Source organism: Bubalus kerabau, chromosome 13, assembly GCF_029407905.1.
Source record: "Bubalus kerabau isolate K-KA32 ecotype Philippines breed swamp buffalo chromosome 13, PCC_UOA_SB_1v2, whole genome shotgun sequence".
In the NCBI taxonomy this organism is placed as follows: Eukaryota; Metazoa; Chordata; class Mammalia; order Artiodactyla; family Bovidae; genus Bubalus; species Bubalus kerabau.
In genome coordinates this window covers 34,971,477-34,997,289 of record NC_073636.1, presented here as the reverse complement: position 1 = coordinate 34,997,289, position 25,813 = coordinate 34,971,477, and the positions used below count along the sequence as shown (strand labels likewise).

General features: G+C 43.1%; 1 protein-coding gene across 1 annotated transcript in view; it reads left to right on the top strand.

The window, feature by feature from the left end:
• SVIL (supervillin) overlaps positions 1–25,813 on the top strand; it is a 252,596-nt gene that overhangs the window by 165,591 nt on the left and 61,192 nt on the right. Inside the window, 12 exon segments of the mRNA XM_055544002.1 lie at positions 716–997; positions 1,000–1,390; positions 14,060–14,140; positions 16,219–17,088; positions 17,462–17,620; positions 18,309–18,343; positions 19,003–19,064; positions 19,306–19,445; positions 20,760–20,855; positions 22,982–23,225; positions 23,665–24,241; positions 25,209–25,434. Coding sequence (XP_055399977.1) covers positions 716–997; positions 1,000–1,390; positions 14,060–14,140; positions 16,219–17,088; positions 17,462–17,620; positions 18,309–18,343; positions 19,003–19,064; positions 19,306–19,445; positions 20,760–20,855; positions 22,982–23,225; positions 23,665–24,241; positions 25,209–25,434 — 3,163 coding nt within the window.

Below are 25,813 nucleotides of genomic sequence, written 5' to 3'. Positions count from 1 at the left end.
GGAAATGTTTTATGTAGAACATTAGGTTTATATAAAATATGAGTTATATAGAAAACCATCACTGACTAGAAAGAGTATATAGGAAAGTTTAGCAAATTATGCATTTATTTATTACTGATGATTATAGATTAGTGATTATTGGTGACTTGGGGGCTAACTTTCCTGTGTTTTCATTGTAGACCTTTTCTACATCACACATGCATAGTGTAATTGGAAAAAGCCACTTCTGTTAACAGAGCGCACCACCAGTACCTGGCGGACAGTGACATGGCCCATTATTATCATAGTTACTATCAGATGCTGAGAAACCACACTCTGTCACTTGTCAAATTACAGCAGTTCAAATATCTGTTATCCTTTCTAGAGGACTCTGAACACATCCTCTGGCCTCACACATGAAATATTAAACTCAAAAGCAGAAAAGTAGATGAATAAGGGAAAATGACACTGAGCAGCAGTGAAGACTGTCAAGGTTGAGCTTTAAGCCAAGGCCATGCCTGACATGGCTTGTGCGGCGCACAGAGCATCTCAGCCCTTAATGTATTTCCCTGCAGACCTCAGACTTCTTCAGCCTCCCAGGTAAATCATTGTAGGCAACCTCAAGGAGGTGAGAAATTTGTTCTTCACAGCCTGGCCACTCAGTGTGTTGTGTACATAGCAGAGTAGAATAAATGTATGTCTTTGATTGAATTCTGTATATGTGATCTTCTTGTAGGTCGATCAAATGAAGAAGAAGAAACTTCAGATTCTTCACTAGAAAAGCAGACTCGATCCAAACAGTGCACAGAAACCTCAGGCATCCATGCTGACTCCCCCTACAGTTCAGGCATCATGGACACCCAGAGCCTCGAGTCCAAAGCCGAAAGAATCGCCAGGTACAAAGCAGAGAGAAGACGGCAGCTGGCAGAAAAGTATGGGCTCACCCTGGATCCGGAAGCGGACTCTGAAACTCCATCTCGATACAGCAGGTCCAGAAAGGACCCTGAGGCTGCGGAGAAAAGGGGGGAAGAAGCGAGCGATCGGCCGAGTCCAGCAGAGACTCCGGCTCGTCCTACTCCAGGACTGAGCTCTCGGGGCTCAGGACCTGTGTGGCTGAGTCCAAGGACTATGGCCTGCACCGGAGCGACGGTGTTTCCGACACAGAGGTGCTGCTCAACGCAGAAAACCAAAGACGCGGTCAAGAGCCCAGTGCCACCGGGCTGGCCCGAGACCTGCCCCTTGCAGGGGAGGTCTCCTCTTCCTTCTCATTCTCTGGGCGAGACTCTGCCCTCGGTGAAGTGCCAAGGTCCCCAAAGCCAGTGCACAGCCTGCCCAGTCCATCGCCTGGGCAGCCGGCCTCCCCAAGCCACTCCACCAGTGACCTGCCACTCCCTGCGGAGGCTCGAGCCAGGTAAGTGCTGACCCACCGTCACCTACGTCCCCTCTGCCGCTTCTGTGTCTGAGATTTGGGGTCCTCGGTGCTCTGCAAAGTTCTGGGCTAACTACAGAAATAATGATATTGATGATTTTTTTTCATTTTCACAATGTCAACACAGGTTCTACCAAAGCAAAAAGCTTCCCAGTCTTAAATTTATCAATTTAGTTCTTGGTATGTTCTTTTTTAAAAGAATAAACTGAACAGGTGTTATGGCGACACATTTTCAAGATCTTTCTTCTATTTCTCATCTGCCTTTAACAAGTGTCTTTTCCTTCATTTTCCTGTGATCATACCCAAGACTTGTTGCTGTCATTTAAAGTCACAAAGTGGAAGGGCACCACTAACCAATTTTCACTGGGTCTCAATTTAGGTTATGTGAAGTATGCCCAATATATACCGAATATGACTATAACATATGTTACATAAGTATATCAGCATGCTAAGGATACTGCTATGTATCAAAGCACCTCATTGAAAAGATCCACCAGTAGGAGAAATTGCTGTGTCACAGAGTCAGCAAATGGACAATCAGAGAATGGGTAAAATCAGAAAGTCAGATGCCCGAAGAGGATATATGTTTCTCTCTCAATTTAAATATCTAAGTTTAAATTTGAGTTCAGTTTAGATATTTAAATCTAAAAAGTGTGCTGAACAATTAGGATGCAATTTACATAAATCTCCTACTTCATGGTTTAGGCTAATTGTCTAGGCAGACTCCTAAATGTATTTTTTCAGTTCAAATAAACATTAGGTTTGCAGGTGAATTGAGGGGAATAAGAACCTGAGATCAGGCAAATTTATTCTAGAAAAAAAAAAAAGAAAAGAAAACATGATGGAAAATACTGCTGTTTATTCCACATTGGGACAAAGTAAATATGGCCATCTTCACGTGGCAGTCTTACATCTAAAACAGACTATTTCAGTTATTGAAGTGTATTGACTCCAAGACTGGCCGCTACTGGCTTGATACCTACACTAGAATATTGAGAGATACTAGCTTCTAAGAGAGGAGAAGGCGATGGCACCCCACTCCAGTACTCTTGCCTGGAAAATCCCATGGATGGAGGAGCCTGGTGGGCTGCAGTCCATCGGGTCGCTAAGAGTCAGACACGACAGATCGACTTCACTCTCACTTTTCACTTTCCTGCATTAGAGAAAGAAATGGCAACCCACTCCAGTGTTCTTGCCTGGAGAATCCCAGGGACGGGGGAACCTGGTGGAGTCCCACAGAGTCGCACAGAGTCGGACACGACTGAAGCGACTTAGCAGCAGCAGCAGCAGCTTCTAAGAGAATTCAATAGTATGGATCCTGATTGTATTTTGAGGGCCTTTGTTCATCCTTCAGACTAAACTGCTCAAAGTTTAGGGACTTACTGTCTCGTATTTTGAAACATATGTTATAGTCATATTCTTTTGTTTTGGGAAATTTGCATTTCGTAGTAAAAATAATGTTCTTGGGTTAGTTATACTCTATCAAAGCAAACTCTTGGCGAGCTATGTGAGCAGGACAAAGGAACCTAACATCACAAATTAGAAAGAAAGTTCGAGTTGTGTGGGTTACATGGTTTAAAAAATAACAAGGAATCCAATTTTTGATTGCCATATCATGAAAACTGTTTATCATTGCGGTGTTTGGGTTAACCATCTACATCACATATCATCAGTTCTCAACAAGATTTTTGAAGCAGTTATAATAATAAAAACTGTGCAGAGTATCCCAGGTAAAATGATAGGATATGTGATAGTTCTGTAAAAATCTCAATATTCAAATATATATATCACTTAAAATCTTAAGAGTCCACTTCCTTATAGGTTCTGTTGTTTTTTAAGTTTTTGGCTGCGCTAGGTCTTCAGTGCTGTGTGTGGGATTTCTCTCTGCAGAGAGTGGGGGCTGCTCTCTAGTTGAGGTGCTCAGTCTTCTCCGTGCAGAGCACGGGCTGTAGGGCTCACGGGCTCAGTAGTTGTGGTGCCCGGGCTGCAGACCCTACAGCACATGGAATCTTCCTGGACCAGGGATCAAACCTACGTCCCCTGTAATGGCAGGCGAGTCTTAACTACTGGCCCACCAGGGAAGTCCCCTCCTGGTTATTTGACGAGGCATGTTACCTGGGAGTGTTCATACACCTAGCCTCTGCTTGACAGTGCCTTTCTTTCACAGAAGAAAGGCTTAAAGGAATTAGGAAATTGTAAAGGAGTTTGCAAGGAAGCACATGCCTTGTTTTTTGAATCCACTCAAGACATACAAATTTGCAGGCCGAGAAACACAAATCATTTCATATAGAGAAGGAAAAAACCAGAGATGTGTTTACATTAAAAAGCAAGGAATGTAATGTGTGACAGGTATGATGTTAAAATAGCATTGGGATTTAGTCCACACTGACTTCATTTGTTCAGCTTTTAAAGATGGATTTAAGTGGATTAACATTCTGCTGGTAGTCCTTTCTCTAAAGCCAGGAAATTCAGGTGTCAGGGAGTCATTGTTGTCTGACTTCCATTCGGGGAGAAGAGAGCCAAAAAATACTTTGTGGATTAAAACAACAGAGAACTCTTGGTGACCCAGTAACTGTAAGTGAAAATAAGATGGTATCTGACCTGGAAATATGTGACAGAGAAGTTTAGAATATTAAGAAATGACTAGAAAAATATCTACAAATGGCAAAACAGTTGAATAGCATACTGGATTTGTCCTATCACTGAAATGGAATCTTTTTCTCTCTGTTATGCTTTACTCTTTCATCCCTGTGAATCTCTGAATTAGGCGGTTTTGGGATTATTTATCTCTGAATTGTCACTCCTGCTCCATCATTTCATTTTGTGCTTGCTAGGAAGAGGCTGCTGTTTGTTTCATTAATTATATTGGAATACATCACTCATGACAATAGCATCCAAAGACTTCACACAGTGTCCTAAAAATTCAAATGTGAGCCAGATATTGAATGCATAGTTTTTTATATGTTCTCATATATGCTAATGCAAATATATGTACAAACAGAATAATCATTAGTTCTTGTACTATAGTGTTTTTAAGCATTATAAGGTCAGTAACAGTTTTTAGGGCAATATTTAGCTGAGTGATTAGTTTATTTTAATAGCTCAGTTGGTAAAGAATCCACCTACAATGCAGGGGACTCCAGTTCAATTCCTGGGTTGGGAAAATCCCCTGGAGAAGGGGTAGGCTACCCACTCCAGTATTCTTGGGCTTCCCTGGTAGCTCAGTTGGTAAAGAATCTGCCTGCAATGCAGGAGACCTGGGTTTGATCCCTGGGTTGGGAAGATCCCCTGAAGAAGAGAAAGGCTACCCACTCCAGTATTCTGGCCTAGAGAACTTCATGGACTGTATAGTCTATGGGGTCCCAAAGAGTTGGACACGACTGAGCGACTTTCACTTTCACTTTCTTTTTTTTCCACTTTCACTTTCACAATGATCCATTTATATGATAGAGAAGATATGTATGTATGTGTATGTATGTATGCATGTTATATATGTGTGTGTATGTATGATAGTAACAGAGTCTTTAGTTCAGAAATCCTGTCAGTTGTCCAGGAATTCATATGAAAATATTGTTCTTTAGCAAACTAAGAACATACATAGTAACAGCAGTATGTGTGTGTGTGTGTGTGTATATATATACACACACTATATTTTTACATATTTATCTCTATATATGCTATATTGGTAATAGAGAATAAATCACATGCCAACCACCATTCCCTTGTCCTACCAAATTCTGTAAATTTGGAATTTCAAGAATTGTGTTTTCCAAATAGATGGTACAACTGAAATGAACCATTCTTTGTTAATTTGGCCACTGTGAATTTTAGAATAAAATTTCAAGGTATTGGGAGCCTCTGTGTTATTTAAAATTTTAAAGTCTGAGCTCCATTAAAAATCTTAAATCCAAAGCTCTTGTCAGTTTGCTATTTGGTGCATCTCTTAATGTCACAAACAATAAAGTGCACCATCTGGGTTAATTCTGTGAGTGCAGAAACCCCGCCCCCCACACCAAGTCCCGCACCTGCCCTTCTCCTGAGCATGTGTATTTCCCTACAGGAACTGGAAAGAAGAGAAGCACACCTAATTTTCTAGTGGTGATCTGCTCTAGAGAACCCTGGGGTTTTATTATTATTATTATTCTCATGGGATCCCCGCCACTCCTTTTCCCACTTAGCAAACTATCATTTATGCCAGAAGACTGATGGTGGGGGTTTCATGCAGCGCTGACGCTGACCTTTGATCGGGGGTGGCCGCCATTGGTGAATGATGGTTTGAACGGGGCTTCCTCAGAGCTGCACACTGGCCGCACAGTAGGCCATGGCCCCCTCCAGAATGAACCATTTCTGCAACACTGTGACATGCAGACTCTGGCCATCCAGGAAGGAAGCAGGATTATGATGCAGTCCTACCCTTTCTTTTTTTATTTTTCTGTTTTAATTCAAAACTGTTTTGTTTTGGGAATTCCCTGATGGTTCAATGGTTAGGATTCTGTTCTTTCACTGCCGGGAGCCGGGGTTCAATCCCTGGTCAGGGAACTAAGAGCCCACAAGCCCTGTGCTGCAGCCAAAATAAACAAACAAATAAAAGGTTTTGTTTTGTTTTAAATTTTACTGAAGTATAGTTAATTTCTGCTGTACACTGAAGTCTTTTTCATGTTCTTTTCCATTACGGTTTATCAAGGATATTGCATAGTTCCCTGTGCTGTACTGTAGGACCTTGTTGCTTATCCATCCTGTATATAATCATCTGCATCTGCTAATCCCAAACTGCCAATCCATCTCTCCTCCACCTTTCCCCCTTGACAACCGCAAGTGTGTTCTCTCTGTCTGTGAGTCTCTTCCTGTTTCATAGATATGTTTATTTCTGTCGTATTTTAGATTCCACATATAAGTGGTGCCTTATGGTATTTGTCTTTATGATGTACTTCACGTAGTATTATAATCTCTCTAGGTCCATCCATGTTGCTGCGAATGGCGATATTCATTCTTTTTTAAGGTTGAGGAATATTCCATTGTGTATGTACACATCACATCTTCTTTATCCATCATCTGTTGATGGACACTTAGGCTGTTTCCATGTCTCGACTATAGTGAATAGTGCTGCTATGAACATTAGGGTGCACGTGGCTTCTCAAGAGTTTTTATCCTTTATTTCTGATCGTTTGCACATCTCCCAGTGAGAGGTTTGCATCTAAAAACCGTCTCCAGAGCCTGGAGCTCATTGTTTTAGTTAATTGGCGAGATGCTGAGTGAGGCAACTGCCTCTTGACCATTGGCATTCCTGGGTCAGCTTCTGTCTCTGCCACGGCAGGAAGTTTCCTAACACAGAGTCTACATTGGGGCAGACTGTCGTGGGAACAGAGATCTCTGAAGATCTACTCTCTAAAGAGACTGCTGGATACTTCTCACGTGTGTGTTTGTATTGGCACAGGATTGCTTTCACCTTCCTGTCTCCCCAGACATCACTCTTGTCTTGTTCTTCTAGCTTTGGGCTGTTTTTACGGTTAATTCACTGCCTTTTTTTTTTTTTTTCTTCTTCATTTTATTCTATTTTCGCTGTCAAATGTCCATTTCTATCCACTGAACAAAATAAGATGATGTCACCGAAAATACGAGCTGGTATGTCCTAAAAATTCAAATGTCTGATAGATTTTAAAATACAGTATTTTGCCTCTGTGCTTGTGGCTTTGCACATTCATACACCCGTGTGAATGTGCAAAGCAATCATTAACAGTTTTTCCAAACAAGCAACTTTCAGCAAATAAACTGTTAATTTGAATGAGATGCTGGTGTTAATAGCTATTCTTCTTAAGCTGAATCATGTTTTATAATTAGGAGCTGTTACATAATTAGAGCTAGACACCCACAGGGTGAAACCAATTTTACTGTGCTGGATTTGACTTTATTTCAGTGGCAGGAATCACTTTTTCGTCCATTAACTCTTAGGGGTTGTGAGGAGTCAAAGCATGTCATTTTATTAGATACTTAGGGATACAAACCCAGAGCAACTCCTTTCCATGACAACTTAGGGTGAGTTCTTATTTCCTGGTGATATAATTCTCCAGTTGCCACATCATAAAAAAAAAAAGTTTTCTTACACTCAAGGTCACCATCTCTTTCACAGGTAACCCTGTAGCCCTCTCCTGGGGAGGTAGCCACTGCCCAATAGAGAGCTGGCTTACCCCAGGACCCCACAGAATAGATACTGTGTTAAAGAATGCTAAATTCTTAAAATCAGAAATAAGCTGGGAGGTTATTTAGTTTAAAACTCTATTTTATACATGAAAAGCCCTGAAGATGAAAGACTTTAAGTAACTGGATTAGGACCATATAGCTGAGTCCACGATCTGGTCAGTCATTCAAGGTCTCTGAATCCATCAGAGTTCTTTCCATGACACATTGCTCTTGTTATTAATGTCAGTTCTATTTTCCATCATAGTAGAAAAAAGAGGTAGCTGTTTTTGCCCTTTGAAGGCTAGAAACTTTAGGATATAAGATTGGGGATATTATAGAAAACATTTATGTGGATTTACATAAGGTATTTAAAAACCTCATCCCCATAAACAAAATGAAAACTTGTAGTCAGGGTGGGGGAAAACTCAAACTCAGTAGGCATCTGTCCATCCACCCAAACCTGAGAGGTCTTGATTCATGGGTTAATTTCAGCTCTGAAGTAGTTTAGCTATTCATTCAAGAAAGCTATCTTGTGCCAGGTACTGTGTTTCTGGGTGGGCATGTTATTTTTAAGTGTGTGAGTTAACCACAACACAGTCAGGTAAATAAGATTATAGAGCCCAAAGTTAGGTGCCATGGGAATACCAAGATAAGTTGTTCATCTTTCCTCCTTGGAGAAGTGGCCGTAGTTGAACTAAGTCCTTAAGGATGTGGTGAGTTTGCTAGACATGGAGAGGTGGCCGCTCCAGGTGACCTAGAAGGAAGGGGATGGGATGAGTTGAGATAGTCAGGTGGTGACCAACCATGGGGCAACTTATGACAAGGAATTTGGCCTTCTCCTGGTGGACAGTACAATGGGAAGTGCCCAAAGGATTTGACAGCAAGCATGCTTGGTTATGTACTTCAGAAAGAATAGTCTGGAGGAGTGTGGGGGATTTGGCTGAAGGAGAATTGATTCCAGTCAGGGAGGCCACTGAAGAGGTGGTTGCAGTTACCTACACGTGAGGTGATGAAGTCTTGATTCCACATTGGCCATGGTTCTTAACTTGGTCCTATTTGGCATTTGGTGATCTGGGAGATACCAATTTCTGGAGGAGGGATTGTAAATAAATTTGATGGTAGGAAAAAAAAAGAAAAGGAAGAGGGGGAGGGATTGAGAGAGAAGAGATTAGAGGGGATGGGGGAAAGAGAGAAAGAAGGAAGAGACTACGGGAACATGGAGGCAAGAGAGCGCCTGTACCTGGAATAATGGTAGGAAGCTAACAAGATGAAATTTAACAAAGTCAGTCCTGTATTTAGAAGGGGGAAAAAAAATCAGTGTATTAATTCAGGATTGGAGAAACTTGATTTAATAGCAGTTCATGTGAAGCAGACCTAGGAGTTTTAGTTGACAATAAGTTCTTTATATGACTGCCAAGATGGCTGTTCCAATCTTGGAGGACATTAATGAATGTGAATTGTCAATAACACAGGTAGCACTAGTCCGCTTGTGTTCTCCAGCGGTCAGGTCACATCTGGGGGTCTCATTCTCACTGAGCTCTTGACCGATAAGAATACTTTCAGAGAGTCACCTTTGCATCTTCCCTTGCCAAGTTTGTATACCTTTCTCCCTGTCTTAATAGAAACCAGAGTCATTTTTGGAGTGTCTTACATATTCTGTGCTGCTGGACTCCCAAACCAGTCTGTTCTCTGTATCAGATTGTCCTTTTCCCAGTATGGCTATAAAGTTGAAACTTGACTTGCCACAGGAAGCCCTAAGTTTATCTGCCAAAAGGGGGAAAGGGGAGAAAGACCTCATGTACCAAATGAGGTGTCTCACAAATGCAGCTTCACCTGTGCTTCATGTCTCAGGAAGAGGGACATCTAGATGCCCAGTATCCTACAACAAAGCTGACACACCCAGATAAGGATGTTAGCAGTTTTGTCAGGATTTCCCCAAATATGGCACCATGAATCTGATATTAAGCCAATCCATAAGACTGATAAGGATGATCTCGGTGATAGCATTACTTTTGTAGAAGTCTTGCAGGAAGAATAGATACAGCATCTCAGTCATTTTCCCAACTCCTTCCCTTCATCTAACACATACCAAGGGCCTCCTCCATCAGTTATTTCTGAGCAAATGTTCTGCTGTTTTCCATGTCTTCATGAAGTGTCAAAAAACGATAGCAGTGCTGCTTGAAATAGCCAGTCTGCAAACTCAGTATCAGCCCTCAACGTATAAGGGACTTGCAAGGAATGTAGGCCATGGGTCTTTACCTTCCTCAAGAAAGTTGTGATGGGAAGAAGGGGTCACTGACCTACACAGCAGGCTCAGAGACCATTGTTTACATTCTGGTCCAAGCCTTTAATCTCACTGTGGACCAGTGACCCCAATCAGCAGCGTATACTTGGAGCAGCCCTTGTTTGTACTTCAGGGTTCTTTCCATTTTGTCTGGGCTTGGAGTCCTTGTACATGGTCTTGAGTCCATGTGCTTGTAAATACCGTTCAGCTGTGAGTGGGGATTGTGAAACATGAACCAAAAAGTCGCTGGCTGCTCTGGGGGCCTTTTGAACTCAAGTCTCCAGCCCCAAAAGGCTGATTCTAGGCTGGTCCCACAACCAAGGCAGTCAAGTTCCTACCTTACTTTGGTTACTTCATTAGAAGTCAAGTAGGAGACACGGATCCCCTTTGAAGATCCCTCCAATCCCTTCTCCAGACTCAGCTGTTCCCTCTGACTCTCTGGTCCATCTGCACATACCTTTCACTCTTTTTCAGCCAGCCTTGCAGCATTTAGGCCTTCAGCGCTGAGATTAGCCCTGAGGGAAACTGGGATAAAGTTTATCCCATGTTTATCTTGCTCCTGCCCCAAAAAAGTTCTTCCTGGGTGGCTCAGATGGTAAAGCATCTGCTTACAATGCGGGAGACCTGAGTTCGATCCCTGGGTCGGGAAGACCCTCTGGAGAAGGAAATGGCAACCCAATCCAGTACTGTTGCCTGGAAAATCCCCTGGACGGAGGAGCCTGATAGGCTATAGTCCGTGGCATCGCAGAGTCAGACACAACTGAGTGACTTAACTTTGCCCCCAGAAGACTCTATTTCTACATTTTGATTACTCAGAAAGTCTTTACTCGATGGTCCAACAGTGAGGCTTTTTAAAAAAATTTATTGAAATAGAGTTGATTTATAGTGTTGTGTTAATTTCTGCTATAAAACTTGCTCAGTTATACACACACACACACACGCACATTCTTCTTCATATTCTTTTTCATTATGGTTTATCTCAGGATATTGAATACAGTTCCCTGTGCTGTATAGTAGGACCTTGTTGTTTATCCACTCTCTATATATAATAGTTTGCTTTTGCTGATGCCAAACTCCCAATCCTTCCCTCCCCCACCTCCCTGTTGGCAACTGCAAGTCTCTTCTCTGTCCCAGCGGTGATATATGTTTAAATTGAGATATAATTTACATCAGGATGCACATAGTATTTTAAGGACGCAGGCCAGTGAGTTTGGGGAAATGTATAACCATTCCCCCTGTCGAGAGAGAGAAGGTTTCCGTCACTGCTGTATCTCTGGCCACCAGCGTTGATTCTTGACTTTGCAAGGGCCTCACTTAGCTCTCATAGGCTGGTAGTATCATCTATTGAACTCATTATGTTCATATGAAACTAATCCTTCCCACTGTTAATTTTTTAACCAAGTCTTAATTATTAAAAATAGTTAAGCATAATGTTAAGGGACATAAAACAACATTATCCATGCAAGATTTAAAAAATACGAAAGAACCCAGGGTTTCATTGCCACTATCCAGATGTGATCTCTTTATTTTTTTCATGTTTTAAAATGCTCACCTACTGTTATTACATCTTAAAAAAACAGTACCTGCTGGGCCCCAGAAATACATTTTGTACTTGCATGAAATGATGTAGCTTTTCATCTGAGTCTGGGCCTCTCTTGGGCACCCTGCAGGCTCCCATGGTGGGAAACTTGGTCCCTAACTTCCATTATGTTCCACACTTTCGGGTGCCCGTGAATTTCCCAGATCAGTGCTGCGCTTTTTTTTTTTTTTTTCCCGGTTGTGTCAGGTCTTAGTTGTGGCACTTGGTGTCTTCATCGCCTCATTCAGAATCTTTCTTTGCAGCGCAGGGACTCGAGTTGTGTCGCGAGGGCCCCAGAGCACACAGGCTCAGCAGTTACAGCACATGGGCTTAGTTGCTCCATGGCATATGGGATCTTAGTTCCCTTGCATTGCAAGGCTGATTCTTAACCACTGGACCACCAGGGAAGTCCCAATGCTGTACTTCAATTCATCATTTTAGGACCCAAGGCATGCTTCTAATCAAACAGAAGAGATTGGCACAAACATGGAGAACAGATTTGTGGTTGCCAAGGAGGGGGAGGAAGGGAAGAGAAGAACCAGGAGTTTGGAGTTAAAAGATACAAACTATTCTATGTAGAGAATGAGTCAACAGCCAAGTCCTACTGTATAGCACAGGGAACTACATTCAATGTCCCATGATAAACTATAATGGAAAAGAATATGAAAAAGAATATATATGTGTATATCTGAGTCACTTTGCTGTACGGCAGAAATTAATCCAACATGATAAATCATCCATACTTCAAGAAAAAAATAAAAAACTTAAAAAAGGAAGAGATTGAGGTTGCTATTTGATACGAAATGCTTAGGAAAGTGTCTCTAATAATAGTTGAGCAGAGACCTATGGAATGAAAGGCAGCCAGCCCATGTAGCTGTGGGGGTGGACGAGTCCAGGGAGAAAGAGTTTAGTGAATATCTATCATTTTGTATAGATAAAAAATCAAAGATATAGAAAAAATATTTTTTTGCTTGTAATGAGAACTCATATATATCATACAGCACTGTTAATTGTATTTGCCATGTCATACATTACATCCCTAGAACCTGTTTACTTATAACTGGCCTGATAATTTTTTAGGGTTCTATTGACCAAGTTTTATTCTGATTAATGAAGATTATATTCAGAAAGTTGTACGGCATATGTCAGAGTTTGCAACTCATTCTATTTTCCAAAATCATCTGGGCCTTAAAATAACTGTGAGGTAGGCATATGAGTTATTAACTGATGATTTTCAAAACCAAGTATCCATTGTCCTCTCTCTATCCCAAGCTATACTGATTGCCTCCTTTCTAAACTGCAGACAATATGCAGAACTATTCCTATGTTTAAATAAATGCTGAGAAATTAGATCCTTTATCATTGGAAATAAAAATGTCTTTCCATAATCTGAGTTTTTTCTTTGCCATGGGCTCAATGGCTATAATACTAGAGACAGAAAGGTGGGTCATAGATTAGGGTATAGACAGACTGGAGAACAGGGATCCATGCCTAAGTGTGACAGATTGCAGTGGTCACAACAGAATGCACAGTAGGGATGGCCAACAGGTTCTTGCCTGGGAGTTTGAAACAAAACCCAAATTAAAATGATTTTTAGAAACTAAGAGAATTTCGTTTTAATTATTATTCTGTTCTTTGGGAAATGTCTTTGATCTGTGTTTCCAGTCTGGTATTGAAGGACTCTCACAGGTAGGCTGGTAAGATTTTGAGCTGGTAAACATTTTAACTAGCATGTAGAGTTCCCATGCTTCTTTTTCTGTTTTGTAACAGCATGCAGGTCAATGATTTGGGTAGTCCTCCTGTGTCTTGCTTTATATACTGATGGCAAGATTTTGCTTGCCACTGATTTTTTGGTAAGATATCTTCAACCTGACATTACGACTTTGTCATATTCAACCTTGCATTATATTTGATTGTGTGTTGAAGAATGAATGTGTCAATCCTGTGTTATCTTGCCCAACACACTGTTAGTTTTTGATGGCTGGCGTGATGCCTAATTTACCTTGGCTACTTCTCAGGCCCCAGCTCAGTGTTTTGTACATAGTCAGAACTCAATAAACATTTATCAAATGGACTTGTATTAGTACTTGGTAACTGTTGGTTGCATTATTCAGTGATAAATGTAAAAGAAAAATGTAGACTAGCAATTAAAGATATGATCTTATGGAATTTCTTTTTTTATTCATATGTATTGTTTTGCATGGACACTATTTTTATATTTGGCTATTTACCAATGTACCTTTACAGAACTTACAGATGATAATTTGTATTTTTAATTCAACCTCCTACAAGAGAATTGTCTGGTATTTATAGGCAGAATATGACTGTAGCAGACTCTTGATATTTCCAAATGATCCCACAAAACACTTTATTTGGTGGCTTCAGATGTATTGGTTCTATCTTGATATCTGTAATAAATGAACATCTTGGACATTCCGTGCACCAAATAGAAACCCTATGGCAAAACATGCTTAGACATTTTCAAAAGCCAGCGTTATTCCTTTCTTAAGAAAAGTCAGCCTTGAGGGTTTTAAATGATGATAATGACGTCTGTGTATGTGTTGACGTTTTCATAGGCTTTACCTGAAGTTTTGTTTTTTGTACAAAATAGTACCGGGAAACCCAAACATGAGTGGTTTCTCCAGAAAGATTCCGAAGGGGACACACCTTCACTTATCAACTGGCCGTCCAGGTACCTCCCAAGCTGTCAGCTCGTGTTTAGTGCGTGTGTCCCTGTTCCGCACGTCACCGAAACTAACTCGCCTTTACCCTCTTTTTGGTGGCAGGGCTTTTGAAAATAACGTGTTCAAAAGGGGGCTGCTGGAAGTTGCTTTCTAATCATTCCTTTTTCTCCTTCTACTGCCCTAATGGCTGCTCATACTGTTCCCCTTTGCTTCTCTTTTGAAAAATCTTTTGACTCCATCTCGGGCTTTTCTCCTTTCTCACCACTCACATGCTGCCAGGAGGGAGCGTTAGTGAGCACATAACCAGCGTCTCTGGGCTGCTCCCTTGAACCAGGCTAACCTACCCAGGGTCCCATCTTATCATCAGCTCCCCTGTCCTGGCCTTCCAGCCTCCTCCTTTCCATGTTGCCTGTCTCTCAACCAGTTGTTAATTTCCACAGCTACGTATAGGGCATCTGGATTTCAAAGCAGACAAAACCCCATCTTGCTTCATTTTTAAGGTTGGGGGCAGGGAGAGACAGAAGGAGTTAAGAATGAGTAAGTCATTGGCAGGACAAAGCACCCATATATCGAGTTTCTAACAGTCACTTTGTTCTTGGCTGAGGACAACATTCAGATTGTCTCCGATGACAAGGACACATTCCGCAGGAGAACTTGAACAAATTAACAAAGCTTATAAATATGAAAACCTCCAACACTCGCTAGTCTCTGGGAAAAATAACAACTCAGAATGCTTTTCTCTTCCCCCGAATGGTTCACAGTAACTGCCTTTTATGTGTGTCTTTGACTTTTCTTTAATGAAATATACATATCCTGCATCTTATGTTGAAAGACACGTAGGTGTTTATTTCAAACTTAGTAGGATGCCTTTGTCATCTAAGGAAAAATTCCCTTCTAGAAAATGAATATCACAAGCAATTATTTTTGCTGACTAATCTTAAGCAAATAAAGGTTTTACGTTCATTCCCCGAGAAATCACTTCTCCCACTTCAAAAGCATCCTTTATTTTTTAACGATTATCCGCAGTCCAGAGTCCATTCATAAGCAGTTTGAATGGTTTGTCCTTCCTCACTATGTGGTATTAAAAAAAAAAGTAAAAACAACTAGTTTGCACTGTTGAATGTTTACCCTTTGCTAAGTGCTAAACTGCATACTTGGCAAGCATCACATTACATCTTGTTACTATTATTTCCATTTGAAAGATGAAGCAGCTGAGGCAGGTAGGTTATCTGAGACCACACAGCTCAAACTGGCTGACTGAGGCTTTGAAAAGAGGTCTCCTGGGCCCCTCAGCCAGAGGTCTTGGCTACTTTGCTTCCACAGTAATAAGAAAAGGTTGGTAGCTTTTCCAGTGGATTTCAGTTTTGCTCTCGGCTATTTAAATAGCTCTAGAAACAACCAGAGCCCTCTCTTTTTGGATTGGTTTTTAACGGATGGCCTAATGACCATTCCAGTGAGGAGAACATGTTCAGTGCATTCTTTCAACAAAAATCTTTTTTTTCCTGACATCCCTCTTAGTGCTGGAGTTGCTGGAAGTGATGATGTCTTAACTGGTTATGTGTTTTCTGAATGAATGAATGTTGTCTGCATGGCATGGAAATATTTGTGACTCTTAAATGCTTGAAAAAGGGTAATCGTTTGCTGTATCTTGAGCTCAAAAAAAATAACCATCATCATGAATGCTATGACATTTATAGGAGACAATGCAATTACTTTTGGTCTTTAGGCTTATATATGCCTGGAAACCACCCCCACCCCAGTCCATATACTGGGCCTGTCCGTGTGCCCAGCCTCAGTGCACCCTCATGCATACCAGTGGTGCATAATAATGAATTTTCCTGGGCTTCTGAGTATTCATTTAGTCGGAAGGCATCCATTCTCTCCCAGGATAGCATCTGGCCCCTCCTAGCTTTACAGAAGGAAGAGCGAGTTTGTAAACTCAACACAAACTCCTTCCTCTGGCAAGGCGAGTGGGACCCCAAGATGCTTATCCAGTCTCCAGGCATCTCCGGTCTGCACACACATGCTCTCTTCCCCCAGAACCATTACCACACTTGGCAACTTAAATCCTTTTTCTTTCTTAAAGAGTTAAAGTTAGAGAAAAATTGGTGCGAGAGGAGAGCGCTCGCAGCAGCCCTGAACTTGCCTCCGAGTCCTTAACTCAGAGGAGACACCAGACGGCACCAGGCCATTACCTGGCCTTTCAGTCAGAGAACTCGGCCTTCGATAGGGTCTCGGGCAAGGTGGCCAGCTCCGCAAGACAGCCCATCCGTGGCTACGTCCAGCCAGCAGAGCCTGTCCACACCATCACGCTGGTGACCTCAGACACCCCAGAAAGCATCTCCGAGGGCAGCTGGGTGGGCCCAGCCCCCCAGACTGTCACAAAGCCTCCCCCCTCAAAGGGTCTAGAAGGTGAAAGAAGAGACACCCCGGTTCTCCATATTTGCGAATCCAAAGCAGAAGATGTGCTCTTCTCTGATGCTCTGGAGAAAAGCAGGAAGACCCTTGCAGTTTTGGAGGATCGTGGGTCTGGGAGAAGCCAGGAAGCCCCCCCTGGAACTGAAGACTTGAGTCAGCCTGCTGTTGGCATAGTTACCGCAGAACCTCAGAAGGAATCAGAAAGCCTGGCCCGCCCGCCTACGGCTCAGCAGCAGCCCATTGAGAGGATGGGCAGGAGTGAGATGGTCATGTATGTTCAGAGCGAGGCTGTGTCCCAAGGTCACAGGAAGGAGGTGCCCACGAGGAAACACAGGGTCCTCACCCGCTCCCTGTCCGACTACACGGGCCCTCCGCAGCTCCAGGCTCTGAAGGCCAAGGCCCCGGCTCCCAAGCGAGATGCCGAGTCACAGACGTCCAAGGCCGAGTTGGAACTGGGCCTGCTGGACACGAAGGTCTCGGTCGCCCAGCTCCGCAATGCGTTCCTGGAGTCAGCCAGGGCCAGCAGGAAACCCGAGCTGTAGGTGATGTCCACGTGTCCTCCCAATGTGTCACTTGCACGTCCTTGGCAGAGTTATTCACCTTCCGACTTGTGTGGCATCCTGCCTTGAGTCTTACCAGCTTAGCTCACCAGTGTGTGTAGGGCAGACCATCCAGGACATGGCTCCACAACTACCAGTCTGCTTGTGCCTACTAACGGGGCTGGGGCGGAGGGTGGGAGGTGCCTCTAGAGTATCGGGACTCTGGAATGTTCCACCTCCCGACATGCATGGTAGAGGCATGTGGTGGGATTTGCACTGTCCATGCCTTGACTCACCAGGGTACATAAACCTTTGCTTTCTTCCCTCTCTCTGTCTCCCTTCTGTGTACCTCCTCCCCACCAACTCCAAAAGCCATTCTCGGGTTGAGGGGTCAAGCGAAGGCCCTGGTGTGGAGCGGGAGAGAGGGTCCCGGAAACCAAGGCGCTATTTTTCTCCTGGTGAAAATAGAAAGACTTCCGAGAGATTTAGAACTCAACCCATAACCTCGGCAGAACGAAAGGAATCGGATAGGTAGGCATGTGTCTGTCAAGTTCCCTGGTCGAGAAACTTATAAGAAATCCTATAGAAACTTCTACCCCAGGGATGGTTCTGATGCTGTTTCAATGGGATGTAATGACTCCATAATTCTTCTATCCAAGCTATAAGTGATGTTTGTTGGGCTGGTATAAATGTGTCTTTAAAGAATGTTGACCATGATGCCAATATCAGCATACCGTTTTAAATTGCATTCAGTTGGTAAGAAATGAGAAACGTTAAACATTTGATGTTTTTAAATTTTTATGCCCTTAAGTTAGAATCCAGATTGTCCGCTAGATTATATGGTGAAAATGACTAATGGGGTTCATATTCAGTTTATCAATGTCTTATCTGCATGTTGTATGTGAGTGAGTTTTATCATATGCTAACACAGAGAAATGAAAGCGTTTGTCTAAAAGACGATTGTCAGTTGTGTTTAATAAGTCCCCCGTGTTCCTGGTTTGTCCCCACAAGGTGAAGCACCTGGCCGGGCTGTGTGCACACATACCCCACAGTGTCTGTAATAGTTGCCCATGCGTAGTCACTACTAAGTTGCTACCATGAGGATGTTCTTTAAGAGGCTTTAATTGAATTTTTATTTTCACTTTTAATGTGATCCTTGGATCTTCCACTCCAACCAGCTAATTGTTTGTTATTGTTTTTTCACTCATGTCTTTCCTAGGTCAACTTCAAATTCAGAAATGCCAGCTGCCGAGGGCAAGTATCTGTCTTTTTCTTCTTAATCATTTCACCCCAGATTAGATTTAGATGAGATTTTTTGCTTTTGAAAAGAATGAGATTATGGAACAATTACTTTCTTTTCAGCAGATTTTCTTCCTGTGAACATAATAAAATCTGTTGAGGTTTTCACAAGAACTTTCTTTAGTTTTGAGAGAGAGAGCTGTGATATTAACCATTTATTAAAACCATTGATTTGAATCAAAGAAGCAGGTTTTTCATGTTACTTTCTTGTTACTATTTAATAATAAACAAGAGAAATTCCTTCCTTAAAATCTCTTCTTAATTCCATAATATCTATTCTTAAGTCAAATATGATAGTAGAAAATTATTGCCTGGACAAGAATTTTGTTTGGTGAATTGCAATGGGGATTAGTACATTTTCACTGAGCAGAAGAATAGCCTTCCTCACCCAGAGGAAAATATTGCCTCTTGTTATTTTTGGGCTTCCCTGGTGGCTCAAACAATAAAGAATCTGCCTGCAATGCAGGAGACCTGGGCTTGATCCCTGGATTGGGACGATCTCCTTTAGCATATTGATTCTTTTATTTAGAAGATTTCCAAGTCTGCCTTGGAAAACTTTTCAGAGACTTTCCCTACGTTTTCTAATGATGCTCAGTCTTTGTGACTCTTCACAGATGAAGAAAAGGTCGATGAGCGAGCAAGGCTGAGCGTCGCTGCTAAGAGGCTGCTCTTCAGGGTAAGATGTGCTGAAAGGTCATCAGGGTAAGCCAGCCTGCAGCCCGCTCTGGCCCTGGGTTCTGGTGTGATCTCTCCTCCCACGTGGCTGGTGTGTGTGCTGCTGATGGCGATGCTGCCTCCTGGGGCGGTGGTGGGGGGCCCTCCTGTAGACCCTGCAGGGTCTACAGAGTAGCCACATTCTGCCGCCCCAGCTTCCTTTCCTCCAGTTGTTCAGGCTTCTACACTGTTTCCCATCCTAGGAGATGGAGAAGTCGTTTGACGAGAAGAGCGTCCCAAAGCGCCGCTCCCGCAATGCGGCTGTGGAGCAGAGGCTGCGGCGCCTCCAGGACCGGTCCCACACGCAGCCCGTCACCACCGAGGAGGTGGTCATTGCAGCCACGTAAGTCCCTCCAGGGCCTCTGGGCCTTGGCTGGAAGGCCTTCTTTGTAAAGAGAAATTTAAAGACTTTTAAAACGAGGCGATCTGAAGACGGTTCAGTTAGAAGCCACCAAAAAGTAGGTGTTTGGGTGTCTGGTGTCCCTGAACTTTGTAAAGGGGTGTGTTAACCTATTGTATCTCCTAGAAGAACATGAAGGGGAGTTTTCTTTTTATTTTTTTGCCTGGTTTCTTTTTTAATCCGTTTACAATGGAAAATTTAAAATACAAGAGTAGACGGGTTAATGTTCTGAGCCCCCATGTCCTCATCACCCAAGAGCCAAGAACCCCAAGCCCATCTCATCTCGCTCTACCCGTTTCCTGCTGTAGTTATGTTCAAGCAAACCCTATATATCGTTTCCTCCATAAATATTTTAGTCTGTATCTCAAAACAGACTAAAGGTACAGAAGGATTCTCTTGGCTTTTAAATTATCATGATTTATTTTTTTTTAATTCCGTGGAAGTCTCCAAACGGTGGGAAGTAGGTTTTGAGCCATGTTTTCCCATGTGTTCAGTATGAATTTCCCAAAGTAATTCATCCAGGGATCATTGCTTCCATTAAGTGAAAACTTTTATTAGTTTTTTAAAAAATAGTTTCTCCTGCTGGACATACACATGCACACACCCTTCCTGAAAAAATGAAGTTCATATCATTTAGAGCATCAACAGCCTACATGTGAAGCTGCTCTTAACTCAGCCACTTGCACTTCCTGTTTGTGGATAAGTTTATCTTCTATTCACTGGGAACTCTTGGCAAATCAAAAAATAATAGTACTATTTGGTTATTGTAAAATAAGAAACAACTAACCCTAGGAGCAAAACAGTAAATATAAGCAAAAATTACCCACTTGTCAGACTCCCTGAACGTACTTGGATGTGCTTATAGATCATATGAGGGCCATGATTTTTCTAAAAAAAGAGCTTAGGACAACTTAGTAAAACAGAGACATAATCTACTGCTTTGCTGGTGGTTAATATATTAGCTTCTTTTTAATTTTTTTTTTTTAAACTGGGACACTTATTCTAAATATTCTAAATCCTTTCCAAGCTCAAAAAATCTGTTCCTGTTCCACTGACTTTGGGTCGTCTCTGTCTCTTATTTCCTCAGTTTGTAATTGCTTTTCAAGTTCTTTTGTGATTTTCCCAAATAAACAAGCGAACAATTTTGTTCCAGTATGTTTTGACGTAATGTTTCTGAATTGAAAACTACGCTCTCCTTAATGCTTCTTTTCTTCTCTCTCCTTATGAATGTTCCACCTTTGGCAATTGCTTTTAAAGTGAACCTACCCCCGCTTCGTGCTCAGTGGCCACCCACCCTGTAATGACAAGACATCCTAGCCCCACTGTAGCTAAGAGTCCCGTGCAGCCTGCCAGGTACTGGACAGAAGTTGCTGCATGTCGCACTGAGAGCAGAGGTGCATCTTCCGATCTTGAATGTCTGTCGTTTGTCTGACAAACAAGTCAGCGCAAGGAGTTGTCCCAGCGAAGCGTGTGGCATCTTGCCGTCTCACACCGGGGGACTTCACGTGGGCCTGCATATGCCGGCATTTCATCCATCTGCTTTCTCTCTGTCCTGGGACTCAACCCCAACTAACCCACTCATCCATTTGTTTTCTTTCTGTTTTACATAACCCTGGTCATCCCTAAAAAATTTCGTTTTTCATCTAAAATACTAGCACTTAATAAAGATTAACAGAAAAATAGGACGTTAACCTGAATGTTGAAAGTCTTATCATGCTTAAACACTTCTAGACATGAATACATGCTTACAAACAACCTTACCTGTTTTCTAATGGATAGACAATGCTGTTATATTTGAGGATCCAGACAATAACAATTTATAGTGTCTGAACTTAGATGCTTTACTGTTATAAGTTGTGGTGTTTTAAAGAGATGTCCTTAAGGCAGGTAAATATCCCCTCTATTTCACTGTTACAGCCAAAACACAAAGGCTAAAGCAAGATTAAAACGAGTTAGATGACAGTTCAGAAAGAAAGCTGGCATTGTCGAGATGCGGGCTGTCTTTGGGAAAGCAGGTTTCTAGCACACCTAGTTCTTCCCTGTGCTCAGTTATGTGCGACTCTTTGTGACCCCATGGACTGTAGCCCACCAGGCTCCTCTCTCCATGGAATTTTCCAGGCAAGAATACTGGAGCGGGCTGCCATTTCCTTCTCCAGGGGATCTTCCCCACCCAGGGATTGGACCCACATCTCTTGCGGCTCCTGAATTGGTGTCTTTACAACTAGAGCCACCGGGGAAGCCCAGTTCTTCTCTGGACCTCAGGAAAGATGCCAAGACTCAGGTCCCCTTACTCCCACCTCACTGTGCCCTGGAAAACTGACAACTCTTGTCTGGGACAACTTGTAAAGCACTAGTTAATCGGAGTCAAGGCAGAACATATTCTTCTCCTGGACTTGAGAATTGGATGTGCCTGTGGCAGAAGGTACATTGTCTTAGACTTTCCAAGATTCACGAGACCAGGTAACTGGAAGCCTTCTCCTCTTGGAGGGATTTATCAGCACCAAAATGTCCTTCACCTTTCAAGTTACCAGGAATTTCAGATTTTTAGTACCTTTTAGGAAACAGATGGAAACCTACAAGAGAAAATCCTAGGTTAAAAGAGGAGAATGATCTTTACAGTGAAACTATTTGTGTGTAGTAAGTGAACATCAAAACCCTGTGTTGTAGTTAATGCTTTTGATAGAATAACTGTATTATTTCCTAACTGTTTAAAATGCAGGGACTTCCCTGGTGGTCCAGTGGTTAAGACTTTGCCTTCCAATGGAGAGGGTGGAGGTTAGATCCCTGGTGAGGGAGCTAAGATCCCAGAGAGCTAAGATATGTGATTCTGCCCGTTCCTACGAAAAAGAAAAATAAACAACAGAAGCAATATTGTAACAAATTTAATGAAGACTTTTAGAATGGTCCACATTAAAAAAAAAGAATTAAAAAAAAATGTAAAGACCTTCTGAACCACACATTTAGATAATGTCTAAATAGGCTGTGTGGAGAAGGAAATGGCAACCCACTCCAGTATTCTTGCCTGGAGAATCCCAGGGATAGAAGAACCTGGTGGGCTGCCATCTATGGGGTCGCACAGAGTTGGACACGGCTGAAGCGACTTAGCAGCAGCAGCAGCAGCAAATAGGCCACAGGCAAGGTCTGAGGACTCCTCCTAGCTGTATTTATTGTTGATACTAGCAATACAGCAAGATAAGGTATACCTAAGCCTTAATTTGTTTAATTCTGTAATTAGGAAACTCAATGTTTAGAAATAATCCAGAGCTGAAAATCTGTGTGACATTGACCATGCAAGGGCCCTCAGCCTAGAGTGTTCACTCTCTTATTAATAACTGACCAACTGCCCATACCTGTCTTGAATCTAGATAGGGGAAAATAAGCCCCTTTTCCAGTGACACTTTGAAGAAAGTTAACAGACAAACTTAGCGGTGGGCTTCTGTTTCTCTCCCTGTGTGGGGCTGACGTCTCCCCGCTTTCAGATTGCAGGCGTCTGCTCACCAAAAGGCATTAGCCAGAGACCAGACAAACGAGAGCAAAGATTCTGCTGAGCAGGGAGAACCTGACTCCTCCACTCTGAGCTTAGCGGAGAAGCTGGCCTTGTTTAACAAACTATCCCAGCCGGTCTCAAAAGCCATTTCAACACGGAACAGATTAGACATGAGACAGAGGAGGATGAATGCTCGTTATCAAACCCAGCCGGTCACGCTTGGAGAGGTGGAACAGGTGGGTGCCCTGCGATCCAGCTCCAAGGTTGCACGTGTGTCCTGAAAATATGGGAGCATGCTGTCCCACGGGGGTTAATGATATGATTAAGGGGCTCTACTTGTACTCTGTGTTACCTGTCGCTACTTGGTCATAACTTCATTCTTAAGGAGGATAACCATGCCGAGGATGTTTCTCTTCTCTTGTTCACATTATGGCTGAAATCATCTGAAGTTGAGTCCATCGAGGGGAGAAAAACAGAATGCACAACCTGCCTTTCACCCAGATGATTGGATTATCGAGACGCATTTGTGCAACTACATCTAGGTTTGGTTTCTCATCAACAGAAGCAGGAAAACTGCCCCAAATGTAGTGTCTCCATCCATGTCAGTCCATCCATGGGGATTTACCCAGGCAGTGTTTTTAAATCAGCTTTTATTTTTGAACTGTCTCCTCCCAGGTGCAGAGTGGCAAGCTCATGGCTTTCTCTCCCACCATTAACACGTCCGTGTCCACCGTGGCATCTACCGTCCCCCCCATGTACGCAGGGAATCTTCGGACAAAGCCACTTCCAGATGATAGCTTTGGTGCCACTGAGCAGAAGTTTGCTTCTTCGCTAGAAACCTCCGACTCCCCAGTTAGAAGCATCCTGAAATCCCAAGGCTGGCAGCCCTCGGTCGAGGGTGCTGGGAGCAAAGCAATGTTGAGAGAATTTGAAGAGACAGAACGCAAGGGAGGCCTGACAGGTGGAGATGGCGGAGTTACAAAGTATGGGTCCTTCGAGGAAGCAGAGCTGTCCTACCCCGTCCTCAGCAGAGTCCGGGAGGGAGACAACTATAAAGAGCCCATCTATGCCCTTCCGAGGAAAGGAAGCCTGGAGCTCCTCCATCCTCCCATCGCCCAGCTTGGTGATGAGCTGAAGGAATTTTCCACCCCAAAGAGCACCATGCAGGCAAGCCCAGACTGGAAGGAGAGGCAGCTCTTTGAAGAGAAGGTGGACTTGGAGAATGTCACAAAGAGGAAGTTTTCGCTGAAAGGTAACTTACTACTGCTCTTTCTTTTCTGCTGGATGGGTTGCATGTGTTTGGGATTGTTTTTAACTGAATTGTGAAGGCAGTTGACAGCTGAGTGTTAAGCATTAAATGAAAGTCTGGTGTGAATGGTACCCTTCCCGGACTTTTCTTCCTCTTGAACTTGACCTGTTCAGAGGACTCATGAATGTCTGCCATAAAAGTACCTGAAGTGTTTTAATACATCTTCATAAGGGTTTTGGATGGCTTGGTCATGTTAACTAAACTGCTAGCTCTTTTGGCTCCTTTTAGAAATTGATGACCTCACAAGACTTTTCTGGTAATCCAATGGTTAAGTCTCTGAGCTTCCAATGCAGGGGTGACAGGTTCGATCCCTGATTGAGGAACTAAGATCCCACGTGCCTTGCAGCATGACCAAAAAAATAAAATAAAATAAAAATATAAAAATAAGAAAAATTAAATTGAGGACCTCAAAGGTCCCAGGCTGGAAAAGTACAGGGAATAGGGCAGGAACCCAGTCTCTGGAGTTTCAGGTTCTCTTTCTAGATCCTTCTTGTGCAGACTAGCAAGCCGTGCGGCACAGGACTGTAATTCTGTCTCTGCATTTCCATAAAATTATAGTGTGTCAGTTATGAGTGGCTTTGGTTGGGGAGTACTGTACATGTGAAATGTCAAAGTATTGTTTAGGAGGCGTAGAGACATTTCTGCAGTGTCATCCAAACCAACTTCCTGTGTCTGGCACATAGGAGAAGACCAATTGTCACAGAACAAGTTGCTGGGTGGGGTCATCCGCTCGGAAGTTTGGTTTTCTCAGGGACGAGCGTGCCCCAGATTTGCATAAACCCCAGGGGATTGGGTAACCTGCCACGTGCCCACGGATTGAACTCTTAAGTGCGGGATCATCCGGGGGTGAAGGGCTTGAAGAATGTTTGCCCGGGGGAGTAAGTGCTGACAGGGCTCCTTTCCTTCCCAGCGGCGGAGTTCGGGGAACCCACTTCTGAGCAGACCAGCGCGGCTGCTGGGAAACCGGCTGCTCCGACTGCAACCCCGGTGTCCTGGAAGCCGCAGGATCCCTCCGAACAGCCTCAGGAGAAGCGGTATCAGAGCCCGTGTGCGATGTTTGCTGCTGGAGAGATCAAAGCCCCGGCGGTGGAGGGCAGCCTCGACTCCCCCAGCAAAACCATGTCCATTAAAGAAAGGTAATGAGATTTCATGACTGAGAAGGAATTCCGTTGGGGTGGGATGGGCAGTTTACAGCTTGCTTTCAGACAAAGATCCGAGGAACAGGCAATGGGAGAAAATCATGAAGCCAACTACACAAGGGAATGTGCTGTTCTTCCAGGACGTTTGAAAGCTAACCACGTTTATTCTGGTGTCTGGACTGATAAAGCTGGGAGGTGCTGGTTTAAAACTCCGTGAGGAAGCAAACAGACTTTCGCCTGCTGCTTTGGTTGCTGCTTCTGTTTTCTTTTCTTTTCTTTTCTTTTTTTTAATACTAAATTCTCTGACCAGCCAGGGATGGAAGCAGAGATGGTGGCTCTTTTCCTTTCAGGTTTGCATGGCTTGAAATTGAATGCA